The sequence below is a fragment of the Zeus faber genome (genome assembly GCF_960531495.2).
Source record: "Zeus faber genome assembly, chromosome: 8".
Taxonomy (NCBI): Eukaryota; Metazoa; Chordata; class Actinopteri; order Zeiformes; family Zeidae; genus Zeus; species Zeus faber.
In genome coordinates this window covers 12197606-12210761 of record NC_137195.1, presented here as the reverse complement: position 1 = coordinate 12210761, position 13156 = coordinate 12197606, and the positions used below count along the sequence as shown (strand labels likewise).

The 13156-nt window shown below is 42.1% G+C and overlaps 1 protein-coding gene across 1 annotated transcript; it reads left to right on the top strand.

Moving 5' to 3' along the window:
- Nucleotides 1–162: 162 nt before the first annotated feature.
- On the top strand, nucleotides 163–12778 carry erp44 (endoplasmic reticulum protein 44). The gene is made up of 11 exons (XM_080005784.1): nucleotides 163–294; nucleotides 2090–2162; nucleotides 2395–2434; nucleotides 2811–2926; nucleotides 8885–9069; nucleotides 9206–9321; nucleotides 9450–9624; nucleotides 10118–10229; nucleotides 10412–10553; nucleotides 11901–12003; nucleotides 12333–12778. Exons 1-11 carry the CDS (start codon nucleotides 235–237, stop codon nucleotides 12441–12443), a joined length of 1233 nt encoding a protein of 410 aa, XP_079861910.1. The 5' UTR covers nucleotides 163–234; the 3' UTR covers nucleotides 12444–12778.
- The last annotated feature ends 378 nt before the right edge of the window (nucleotides 12779–13156 follow it).

Here is a 13156-nt window from a genome sequence, read left to right as displayed (position 1 = left end):
GCCTCGGCGCGCCGACGGGCCGCCATGTTTGTAGTTGTTTCCGTCCTCCATCCCGACTCGTCCGACGGCTTGTCGAATGGCAATCCCCACAATGCATAGCGAATACCCGGACGTGCCGCTCGCGGTTCCGTTGTCACCGTGAGATCGGCTCGCCGTCCGTTTCCGCCCGCAGCGTGAAGAGCGGCGTCGAGAGAGACTGGGAAGACATAGAAACACCGTAACCTCCGTTATACAATGAAACTGTTACCAACGTTGCCCCATCTCGACACCCGCTCATTCACGATTATACTGCTGGTAAGCGCCCGTGTTTCGCCTTTGGGAACCGCACCAGTGTTGCAATGGCTGGGTTAGCTAGCCCAGTTAACATTAGCCAAGTAGCGTCCAGCTAATTAGCTCTTCGATAGCTGCTAGCTAACACAGTTAGCTGTTTTGGTCAGGGCTTTGGACGGGTAAAATGGCTTATGTGGTTTATTTGTGATTCGTGTTGCCAATATGAGTTTATTCCGCATTCCGCTTCATTATGTAAATGTCAGATGGATTCCGTGCATCTGTACTGATGTGAGCCGGTTGGTGCATTCCTCTGTTGTGGCTCATTCTGATTGGCCGATAACACGGAAGTGGACAGCGCAACTTGTGGTTGTCCTTAGTTCAGGCCTAAGATGAAAACTTTAATTTGTCAGTTTCCTAACAAAGACAGTCAATAGAGTCACATCAGTAGAACAAGCAATAAACTGTAACATGGCCGGGGATCCACAAGAACTGATTCACACCTATACACTATTCGCCTTGACACAAATTCATCTGTTCATCTGTTCTTTAACATGTAAACTTTATATGTCTATACAAACTAAATCGGCATCATTGCGCTTATTAATACACCCCTCCCAACTGTGTAGAGTATTCCCAGTCGAACCCTGTGCAAACATACCCTGTTGCACTACTGTACACACAGGCGCACGCACATATTCATCTACTGACTGCATGTGGCGAATAACAATCTTAAATCGTGATGCATCAGGTTGTCAATTGATACACTCAAATACTTTAATTGTGGGGTTTTGTTTGTATTGTTGTTATGCTTAACTGGCTTCTCTAGCAAAGGCAACCAATAGGCAACAGGCATTATGTTTGAGCACCTCAGTGCTTAAAGGGACGGATGTGACAATGTCTTTGACAGTAAGGTGACCGTGTACTGTAGAACCCATACATTGTATGTTTGGCTTCTACTCTAAATGGCAGTCTGTAAGTTTGTATGTTTAGAATCTTTGTTGTAAGCCCCTCGTATGTGTTTTACAATTATACAGTGTGAATACCCACGATGTAGGTTATTCACACCATTTACACAAAAAGGTGTTCTTAGATAAGATAACAAATACATCCTGTTTGAGAAGGAAGTCAGCAGAGCACAGATCCTATTGGCAGAAGTGCCAAGAAAATGTTTTTGAAGCTTAATAATTGCAGGACAAGACAGGGTGGGTGATGAAACTGTGTGTTAAGCAGCAGACAATTTAGGCCCTTTGTTATCTTACTGGCCAAGGTTTTGCTCCTAACCGCAGGCGTCTCTTGGCCTTGGACATAGAATACCTTCCATTGCAGACCCAATCGAGGTGTTTTGTCACATTCTTCCCAACCTGTCGTACCTCTGGTACATGTCCTCCCGTAGATATCAGTGGTATTTATTAAATAACTGAGGAAAACAAAGGTGGATAGAATATTGCCTACATGTTCCAATCTTGTTTCTTTATTTGAACATTTACCACTGAGGTTATGTCGATTTGCAACTTCCTCTGTCAATTGAAATGTTCACCCTAATATACTGAAGGCTGGTGCCATCTATTTGATTCATTGTTTCATTGTACACATGCTGAATGGCTCACTCTTCTTTTATCAGTCACATTGGTTGCTGACTCACCATTATCTTGAACAACAACACTTTTTTGTAACACACTGATCTTTGTCATTATGAACATAGAACCATAGGCCAGAAACTCTATCCCAGAAAGGGTTTTGCATGCTGAAATATTACGATGTGCGATAGTTAGGGCCAGGATCTTGCCTGGGAAATACAAGTCAATCTCTATTTCTGCAGGTGATGGGCCTCTCTACTCCTGGGAACACAGAGATCACCAGTCTTGACACTGGCAACATTGATGATATCCTCAGTAAGTCATCGCAAGTTTAGCTTTACTCCTTGAATGTTCCCAAATAATTTTGTGTCATTTTCTACTTGGTCACATTTTACATAAATAAAACCATGTGATCAATGTTTCATCATAAAACATTAAAACTAATATTAATCATGAATTCCTAGTCTTAAGTATTCATTACTTATGATCGTAAAATATGACTTAATTGTAATAAAAATAAGTATATCCTTTTTGTTTGCATTTGCAGATAATGCAGGGGTGGCATTAGTGAATTTTTATGCAGACTGGTAAGTAAACCTCTGCTCCAACATTATGAATATGTCTCAGATCTTTGATTTCTTCTGTAATTTAATGTATTTAATTCATTAATTTTCAGTAACAATTGTGCATCACCTTTTAAAAAATAGTTTTTGACAGCTATCTACCATTAGCCTTTTTTACTAAAACATGCTTTTAATTAAATTAAATAATAAAATATCAGTTGACCATTGATCATTTTTTACAATATGTTAAACCATGCTCAAAGTTGTTTGCAGTTGCAGTTGCTTCAACAACTATGTTTGCAGTACAGGTTCTTTGGCCAACAAACTAAAAAAATATTTGTTCAAGGAAGTCAAGCACTCTTCACTGGCACGTGTTTTGTCTCTCTGTTTCCTCAAACAGGTGTAGGTTCAGTCAGATGCTCCACCCTATCTTTGAGGAAGCCTCTAATGTAGTGAGGGAGGAGTACCCTGATGCCACGCAGGTGGTCTTTGCTCGTGTCGACTGTGACCAACATTGTGAGTTTTGCATTTCCTTGTTACATGTTGTTGTTGTTGTTGTGTCCGTGTTTGACTTAAAAGCCCCCTTCCCAATTGCACTGAAAGCTGTAAATCCACTGGCAATGTTCCGTACTGGCGTCATGTGGGAAAAGGGGCAGGTGTCAATGTTCTGTAAAAGTCGCTCCGTAAATTTCCCCTCTCTCGACCTAGTATCATTGCTGGGAAAATGCCTGTACGGCTGTGTGTGTGTGTGAATGGAATCAGTTACATTGCCATAAAGTAGGGGTGGAGCCGAATTCAAATAAAGCACGATAGTGGATTTTTATGAATATTTATTTGGTACAAATACTTTTTAAATTATTTGTTTTCAGGAAGAAAAAAAAACACTTGAAAAAATGGCAAGTCCGAACCGTGGCGCCCAGCTGCAAAGGCGAGAAACTGAAACACATCCAGTCTCTACGGAGACAGGTCTTTTTATTCTTGAGCTTTATTCTTACTCCCCCAGTACTAAATTTGAGCATTACAATTTTTAGTATAATTGAATGTTAAAAATAATAAAGCATGCAAATTTGAATGGGACTAATGAGGAATAGCTGCATCCCTACCTGGCACTAGCAGATCTCCACCACTCCAATATGGCGGACATGCAGCCGCACAAGCGTGAGAGTAAAGAAAGTAGTATCTGTTTTTCTGCACTTATTTTGGTGAATAACTTCAAGTAGTGTAATAAGTAACTTATTGTTTATTATTCTAAAGTCTAGTTTTTCTAAAGATCTTAACTGTTTATGTTTGTTGTTTAAATATTCTCATAGTTTTGTTATAATTGAAATAAAAGTTACTTATTGAGAAACAAGTGTTTTTCTTTACAAATCAAGACTCGATAGTCTAACAATGGCATAGCCTTCAGTGCTGAAAAAAATGCATATGTTTAAATTGAGTCGTGACCTTAAAATCAAAAGTCAAATCGAAACGTGGCTTTGGCGAACAACCCTCAGAGTTACTGAACTGTTGCAAAACGTCCGGAGGTTGCACAACATCGGCGTATCGTGTTTAGTTTGTAGAGCGGCGTTCTTTGTGACATCATCATCATCATCATCATCATCAAATTTCTAAATGTGCAGGTTGCGTCTCTGGGAGGGCATTAGCATCCGGCGAGGTGTGTGGTGTAGATTCCATTGATTCAAGAGATTATTTGTCACACACATGCATATATGCAGCGAAATGTCATCGCAACAATGTGTAGTGGTTGCTTCGCACAAGATTAGCGCTCGATCAAGATGACAGACAGCTGGAGCCGATGCTGCATTCAATGGAAAGCCAGAAAATTGTAACTCGTTTTAGTAGTACAGGTACTCCTCACTTAACGACCTACCTGTTTAATGACCGTTTGGACTTATGACCAGCTCTCTGACCAGTCGGTATTGTGTGCTGCGTACAATACCGCGGCATGCGTGCTGCAGCGCGGCTTTTCAGCGTCAAGCATAACACCGCGCATCACCCATTATATACTATATACATTATATATACACTGTATACATCTAATCTCATCACCGTTCTCAGCCTCGTTCCCGCAGTCTGTCAGTATTCACTACACTAGCGTTCGCAATGGCCACGCCCCCTTACCATGAAATAACACGGGTCCTAGCTTATCAACCAATTCGCTTAACGACCTGGTGCTAGGAACGGAACTCGGTCATTAAGTGAGGAGTATCTGCAGTGCTGATATAAAGACGAGCGACAACACAAACTTATTCTACATTCCATGGGAACTCGAATATTTGTAAATGATGTCGATATGTTTTATCTGATACATTTCCTGTGTTGAAAAAGATTATACAACTTGTTCAAATATAGACATCCATGAAACACTGACTCACACTGCCTGAATCTATCATGGTATCCTCACAGTGGTGGCCTGCTGGCAACAAACCGTAAAATATCTCCTGTTTTAGTGTTACAGTAGCCTAGAGTATCCACCCATTATGTTTATAATTGGTGGTATCAAGGGCTGGTGTGTTTGTTAGTGCGTCAATGTGGCGGTGGTGGTGGAGTATCCGCGGGCCGGTTGTGGTGAACTGGTTTGGGTAAAAAGGGCCATAGTTTTAGTCCCAGTCCATCCCTGTCCCTGCACCCACCACTGCTGAACTGATTACGAAACCAAATGTTCTATTTTATAAGTACATTCGTTATTTATTATTTATTTAATTTATTTAACTATTGTTTAACCAATAAATATTGGTTAAACGTTTGTCCATTTGTCGTCTCCCTCCTTAATGATACCTTTGATTTGAGGTTCATAACAGTACATTGTACTATGCAGTTGTTGGCTCATTAGTTTGTGATTCACGTGCACTAAAATTCACCGCAATGTAGGAAATGTAGCAAAAGTCTTTGTAACAAAAAATTTTGTAAACTGTAATATGTACAAAACATGACTAAAAGGACCCCATTTATTGCTGCCTGCCGCTATATTTATTAGTCCTATTATTATTTGGGGTTATTATTATTTTTCGCCTTGGCATTTTTCGGGGTTAAAAGTGCCTGGAACACGAAAATCACTGGAGCTACAGACAATCTTTAACCTTTTTTCATTAGAAAAGGTTAAAGATTAAATTTGACCTGAATGTAGATCAACGTTCGTGTATTACCCACACGCCAAGGTTCTAAAACCTCCGGTGGTGGAGCGAGATCAGTTTGTGGAGTAAGACACACATCAGTATCCAATTTGCTATGTATGTGCAGGCTGCGGCTACGAACTAGGAATGCCACAGTGAGGAATTTTTCCCACTAATTAAACTTGTTACTACACCGGTGTCACCGGTAACACCGGACATTTTACACAGTGTGGGAGAGGAGTGTCCTCCTTCTGCAAGGTGCTGCTTTTTTTTCTTTCGGAGTAAAACAAAACTGAGTGAAATAAAATACATCTAAAATAAAAACTCAATGTGTTGTTGAGAGGAACAGGGACAAGCAGCAGACAGAGATCGTGGCCGCAAATTACACACAGAGATTATGCATGGCGAGGGAGACAGGTGCTGATCTAGACCTCAGGCGTTCTAGAGCCCTCTTTCTCTCCTCCCGTGATAAGTGAAATCTGACTCCACAGACTCTGCTGCGTGCGCAAAAAGCAGCCACATTTACTTTTAGTTTTGTAGCGTCCGACTAGGTATTAACACGCTTAGTATTCTATAAATTAGAATTATTTTTATTTGAACATGGGCGTTTATATGATAAAATTAACTAAATGGGTTTTATTTCTATAAATTGCGTGTTTGTGTGAGTGTGGGTGTGTCTATCACCTTACCTGCTTGACATCAGCGGGGCTTTTTGTTTCCATTTTTGTAAACAAATGCATTCTATTCGCATCTTACCCGGTGCCATGTCCCTCCTTATTTTTCAGCATTCGAGCTAGTCGTGGTAGCTAGGTAGGTAGTAAGGGGGTGGTAGCTCAGGCGGTAGAGCTGGTGCTGTAGTGTCCTTGAGCAAGACAATTAACCCCTAATTGCTCCTGATGGCTGCGTCCGTCGGTGTTTGAACAATTGTAAGTCGCTTTGGATAAAAGCGTCTGCTAAATGACTAAATTTAATTTAATTTAATTTAGTCGTAACTAGGGATGAAACAGTATGAAATTGCACAGTACAGTACGGTATCTACCAAATTACCGCGGTATTTTGGTATTATTTACGGTATTTCACGGTATTAATCCCAACTCCCTTTGTTTTCTGATTATTCAATTAATAAATTGTTTATATTAAAAAAATAAAAATACACAGTTAAGCTTCTGACGCGGGGTGCAGTACGGAAAGGCGCTTGTCGGGGCACTCAAATTCACAGAAGAGGTGAAATAAGCTACAGCTACAGATCAGAATCCGAGTTATTTGCAAAATAACAACAGACAGCCAAATTTAGTAGTAATCCATCCAATGAGTAATTTCGCCAAGCACCGCGTTCCGCCATTGGAACTCTGCCAGGCACAACTACTGGGTGCTGCGCGCGCATTGGGCGCAAGCATAAACAAACATGGCGGAATGCGGCACTTGGGGAAATACAACATATGGCCCTCTGCTACCGCTCTGCGGCAACATAAGGTGAGAGTGAATTAAAGCTAAGATCTTCAATTGTGCAACATACATTTATACATTTATATGGGCAAAGTATTACAGGAAAAGGCTGACGGTTCAGAACCATTGTTGCTTGATACTGCAGTATACGTTACATCCCTAGTCGTAACACACAAACTGTAGGAGTCCAAAACATATTCTGTGTTTGTGTCCTCACACATGGAGTTCGTTTTCAGCTCCACAGCAACCAGTCTGAATGGTGTCCGTTTTATTTAAGTCCCATGGGTTTAAAAAGTTGATGAAATGTCTGGGACATGCAGTGTCCAGTCCATTTCAATGGAACCGTGTTGTTGGGAACTTCCACATGAAGTGATTTCTGTGTATTGCCGCCTGCAGCTACATTTATTATTATTATTTTATTTGTAAATGTATGTATTTATTTAGTTATTTTATTAACAATCAGGGATGGACCCCTAATAATAATTGTTATTTTTTTATCAATGCCATTCCAATGCTGTGATTTATTCCTACACTTTTAACACAGACTTCCTGCACCATATATCACAATGTTCACAAGTAATGTCATGTAATGTGACAGTAATGCCTTAAAATAACCCCGCACTAAGCTTTACCACACTGATGCACATACAGGCACGTAGATGCACACCAAAGCGGAGACACATGAACCACCAGCCTTTTGAGATAAAGCAAATTAAAGAGAATTATTGATGACCTGCAAACTGTTTGAAGACTAATGACAAAACTACTGCTGCCTGTGAAGACTGGAGGCTTAGAGACACCCTGCCGAGAGATTGACACTCGCCCCCCCAAACACACACACACACACACACACACACACACACAATCGGATTCATTCACCTTATGCCAAGAGAATATTTACTCTTGGGGGGGGGTGGGCGGCGGCGCTTTCATGTGGAAGATCAGAGCCGACTGAAGGCAGTGTTTCAAGACTGAGGTTTATCCACATGGTTTCCCTCCACCCTTCCTCTTGTTTTGTTAACATTGCTTGTTCCTCTTACGCCGTTTTCACACCAAAATAGGCGATAGACACCTTTTCCATTGCCAGGAGAAATGCAGTTTTTTCCGTTGCGTCACGTTCAACGTCACAAACACGTTGGAAAAGGGGCGTGTGATGGTTCCAGTGTGGGAACAAAACAGTAGAGGGGACAGCAACTTTAAAACAAACAACGACATAAAACTGTGAAACTTTTTGAGCTGTTCAAAAGAATCAGGTCGTTCAGTAGAAGTAGTAGAAGCATGGATACTCCATGCTGCCGGTCCTTCGGCGGCGGCGAGCAGGGACTGGCTTGGGGCGATGCTGGAGTGACTCGGAGCCCGGCGGGGAGCGTGGGGGTTCTCCGCTGTGCTCCCCGTGGTGCGATCCCCACACTCAAAAACATTTCGGCCTCCCATGTGGAAAAAAGTCAATAACTTATCATTTTGATTTTGGATTCTAAATGCGATATGAAATAGGGTTGCCGCGGTTATAAGTGTTACCTGTGTTACACAGTGTTCTGGCATACACTGATTACATTAGTTGCCCACTGGTGTTGTATTTATTTGGTTAATTAATTAATTTAGTTATTTATTTTCTAGAAATAAAACCCATTTAGTAAATTTTTCCGTATCGGGGCCGATTTTCATCAAAAAAAAAAATTCTAATTTGTAGAATACTAAGTGTGTTATCAATACTTGAGGATTTGAGGTTTGAGGTGGAGCCGATTAAAACCTGTGTCTATTGCAGGGTCATTTGGTCCGGGACTGAAACCTTTACTTTTCCACTGATGACAAATGCCCGATGTTAGCGGGTGTTACCGGGTTTTTGGTGCAGTGGGAAAGTGGTGTTACTTAACTTTTCTCTCTTTATTTTTTCTTCTTTTTATTTGCCCTTTAGCGGACATAGCCCAGCGGTACCGGATCTCTAAGTACCCAACTTTGAAGCTGTTCCGTAATGGAATGATGATGAAGCGAGAGTACAGGGGTCAAAGGTCAGTGGCGGCCATTGCCGACTTCATCCGACAGCAGAAGGTCGACCCCATCAAAGAAATAAACTCCTTGGAGGAGGTTGATTCTTTGGATGTGAGTAGAAAAGGCACAAAATTATACATAATTTTTTTTTTTTTTTTTTTTTAACTTTACTTTAAGTTATTACTTTGAGATTTATACTTATTTTTTTCACTGTCTCTATGCCCTCCCCCCGACTCCGGTTTGACAGAGGAGCAAACGAAACATCATAGGTTACTTTGAAAACAAGGAGTCTGACAACTACCACTCATTTGAGAAGGTCGCCAACATCCTTCGGGACGACTGCATGTTCCTGTCTGCCTTTGGGTGAGGCAGAGAGAGCGGACCAGATCTGCACATGCCCGAGAAGTCACTGAAACACACTTATTATTTTTTAAATACTTTTTATCCTATTAGTGTGTCTTATCCGATGCATGTTTTCCTCCATCCTCTAGAGCGGTATCAGAGTCGGAAAGGTTCAGTGGAGACAACGTGATCTACAAGCCCATGGGAGAGACCGTCCCCGACATGGTGTACCTTGGTTCTCTCACAAACTTTGATCTGACCTACGCCTGGTCCCAGGACAAGTGTGTCCCCCTCGTCAGGGAGATCACATTTGAGAACGGAGAGGTTTGTACCCGTCACACGTCCAACTTTCAACATAAGCACAATGTGTTTTTATGTTGTGGTGTGTCGAACGTGTGTGTTTTTATGCTCACTTTTAAAGCCATAAACCAGGGCTGTCACGATGACTCAAATACTTCTATCGCAAAATTCTCAATTATAATGGACTATATTGTATCATCTATTAAATTTACCATTTTCAAAAGAGACTTTTGCACATCCCTAGTAATCATCAGAATAATCTACAGAATTATCATCTAATGTCAGCCTTAAAATACGCATTGCATAAAGAAGTAGTCATGGAGTTTTTTATTTGGATGAGTTTCATCTATTTTATTGACTATTGAATATAATGAATTGAATATCAATCATAGCGGTATGTGGGTGATACATAATGGGTAGAAAAGCATGTTATTAAAGGACAATTGGACAACTGGAGTTGGAGGTCTATGGTGTGTTTATCATCTCACACCTAACCCTGTGTGTGTGTGTTCTCCAGGAGCTGACTGAAGAGGGAATCCCATTCCTCATCCTGTTCCACGTGAAGGAAGATGCAGACAGTTTAGAGAAGTTCCAACATGAGGTGGCTCGCCAGCTCATCGGCGAGAAAGGTCAGTGTGTGTGTGTGTGTGTGTCTGTGTGTGTTTGTGTGTCTGTGTGTGTTTGTGTGTGAGAGTGCAGTTCATGTTATTGTGATTGCTCTGTCTACATGGGGATGTGCTCTCTCCTGGTTCTATATGGTTTCAGTGTAAGGGAAGGTGCCGCTCTCAAAACGCCGCGATCTCCTCCACAGGCTCCATAAACTTCCTGCACGCAGACTGCGAAAAGTTCCGCCACCCGTTGCTGCACATCCAGAAAACCCCGGCTGACTGTCCCGTCATCGCCATCGACTCGTTTAGACACATGTATGTCTTCCCTGACTTCAAAGACCTGGCGTAAGTACTTCACTTTTTACTTTCTTCATAAAAAGATATAGATTCATAGATATAGAATCTGTGAGAGCCCCTGCGCACTCACGCAGCCACAGCACCCGGCTCACAGAAAACAAGAGAAGTGTCACACCTTTTAAAATCTGTCCCTTTATTAATGGGCCAGGACACCAGAGCTAATGTGACATGATTTGGCACGTGCAATTAGTGCTAAACTAATCCGGTTTCATCTAATTTAATCCTATTTATTCTGCCCGCCCACCATTCTCCCCTCCCCCACAATCAGTGTTTGATCAGATAGACACAGCCCCGAGGACCAACCAGCCCACAACCTAATTGCATCACATCACTATCTCTCCAGCGCTACATGTGGCACACAGCTACTAATTACATTAGTGCAACGTATGGTGTGCCTGCATGTGCGTCTTTTGTGTGTGGTGGGTGTGTGTATGCTTTGGCGCTTGTTTTGTGTGCTCCTCAAACCCACCACGTGCGGCGGACCGGCCTTTCTTTTTTGTGATGGGACCTGGGCTCACAGCCTCCCGTCATTAATAAGCACACTTCACAGGATCGCGTTAATGTGGATTAATGTGTTTTCGTGACGCCTCCCAGAAGACTAATGTCTTTTATTGCTGTCCACATTGATATTGTTTTACTTCAATGCTTAATTCTGATTTGCTGTGTGGTTCTCCCGCTCTGTCGTTATTGCTGCCCTTTTCTGTGTGGGAATGCATTAGGGAAATGGCTGTCAGACATCAGATGATCAATAAAATCGTGTGTGTGTGTGTGTGTGTGTGTGTGTGTGTGTGTGTGTGTGTGTGTGTGTGTGTGTGTGTGTGTGTGTGTGTGTGTGTGTGTGTGTGTGTGTGTGTGTGTTATAGGGCTGGGTATCAATAAAAATTCAAATAATGTTGTCGATAGTCCAGTACCAATACATTAACTTCAACATTGGTTGTTGAATAATCAGTTTTAAAACTTAATTATATGCCCTGGTGTGTTTGGATTGAGGTTATGGTTAGAGTCCTGCACCTGGCCGGGTAACCGTGGGTAACCCGCTCGAACATGTGCTTGCCAGCGAGTTGAAGATCTTGGTCTTCTCCAGGTCTTGAAACCTGGCGTTTGGTTCGCTTGGGGGAACAAAGCCGTTCCATTTTGATAGCTCATAGTAAATGAGAAAAATGGCGTATATTAAGTGTAAATTGATGAGAGAGATGAATAAAGCCATCTAGGGGCAGTATAAAACGGTCATAAATAGCTATTTAAAACACCTGTTAAATTTTTATGTTGAACAGAAATATACATAGATATATATACTTCCTGGTAAAATGTGCGTGTCCCGGGCTTCAAACACAGGGTGCCTGGCAAGCTGAGACAGTTTGTCGTGGACCTTCACTCTGGGAAGCTACACCGAGAGTTCCACCACGGTCCTGACCCCACGGATAGCACACCGGGACAGGTGAGCGAACCCCACACGCTGGGGCACTGGAAATCTGCTACGTGAACAGAAACGTGATATCCAGAAGACTTTGCTGGGAATTCTGCTCTGGTCTGGAGTTGGACTGTTGTGCGCTGACAATGTAATGGAAGCTTTCCATAAATTACCTTTTCTCTCATTTTGATTTCCTGATTTTTTTGATTTTTTACTTCAAATTTGACATTAAAACATTAAAAATAGTTAAAAAAAAAAAAAAAAAAAAGGCCAAGGAACACTTTTTAATCTCAGGTAACAACCACAGCTGTCTGTCTGTGTGTTGGAAGTTTGACCCTGTGTGCGTTTCCCTCCAGGAGGAGATGGGAGTGGAGGTGGCCAGCAGCCCTCCGGAGAGTTCCTTCCAGAAGCTCGCCCCGAGCGAATCACGCTACACCATCCTGAGCAGGGACCGCGACGAGCTGTGACCCCAAAGCTCCACGTAGTGATCCGTAGACTCCATGCCACGCCCTTGGGTCAGGGAGGGGGGTAGGGTCGGGACGGGACAGGCCAGCGGGACGGAACAGCAACACCCAACACCCTTACTGAAGCGATAGGAGATGATGATGACGATGACGATGATGATGATGATGATAATGAAGATGGAAGAGTAGGAGACAGAGTGCAGTGTGTGACACAGCTGTGTTGGAATAACCTATATTTTCATAACTCTTACTTGTACAATTTTTATTTTGGATAAAAAAGAGAAGGGGCTGTGTGCAGGGGAGGGGGTTATGGGCTTTAGGACATCAAGAAAAAAAAAGTGCTTTTACTTTTATTTTTTGGAGCTTGTAAATATGTTTGTGCTACGTGGGTGTGTCATCATCGCTCTAAATTAAATGTTCAGTTTTCTTTATTTTATTATTTTATTTGTTATTGCCCTGATTTTTTTTTTTTTTTTTTTTTTTGGGGGGGGGGGGGGGGGGGGGGAGGACAGAAGTGTGTGCTCCCTCACTCGGGTTCAGATCTGTGGTCCACTTCAGTCTGTCTAGTGGAAAAGGGTCCATGGCGGCGTATCTCAGACCTTGTAGTGGCATCTCAATTAGGACCAATTCAAGTGAAATTAATTTCGTCATAGCACAATGTACTGTAATAACATGTTAGTTTTGAGGTGGCTTCTTTTCCGTGTGTTCTCCACACA

What these genes read in the sequence shown, in the direction of transcription:
- erp44 (XM_080005784.1), top strand. Translation starts at nt 235, where the DNA reads ATGAAACTGTTACCAACGTTGCCCCATCTCGACACCCGCTCATTCACG. An exon ending in CATTCACGATTATACTGCTG is followed by an intron (nt 295 to 2,089) that starts GTAAGCGCCCGT and finishes CTATTTCTGCAG; the next exon opens with GTGATGGGCCTCTCTACTCC. An exon ending in TGTCGACTGTGACCAACATT is followed by an intron (nt 2,927 to 8,884) that starts GTGAGTTTTGCA and finishes TTTGCCCTTTAG; the next exon opens with CGGACATAGCCCAGCGGTAC.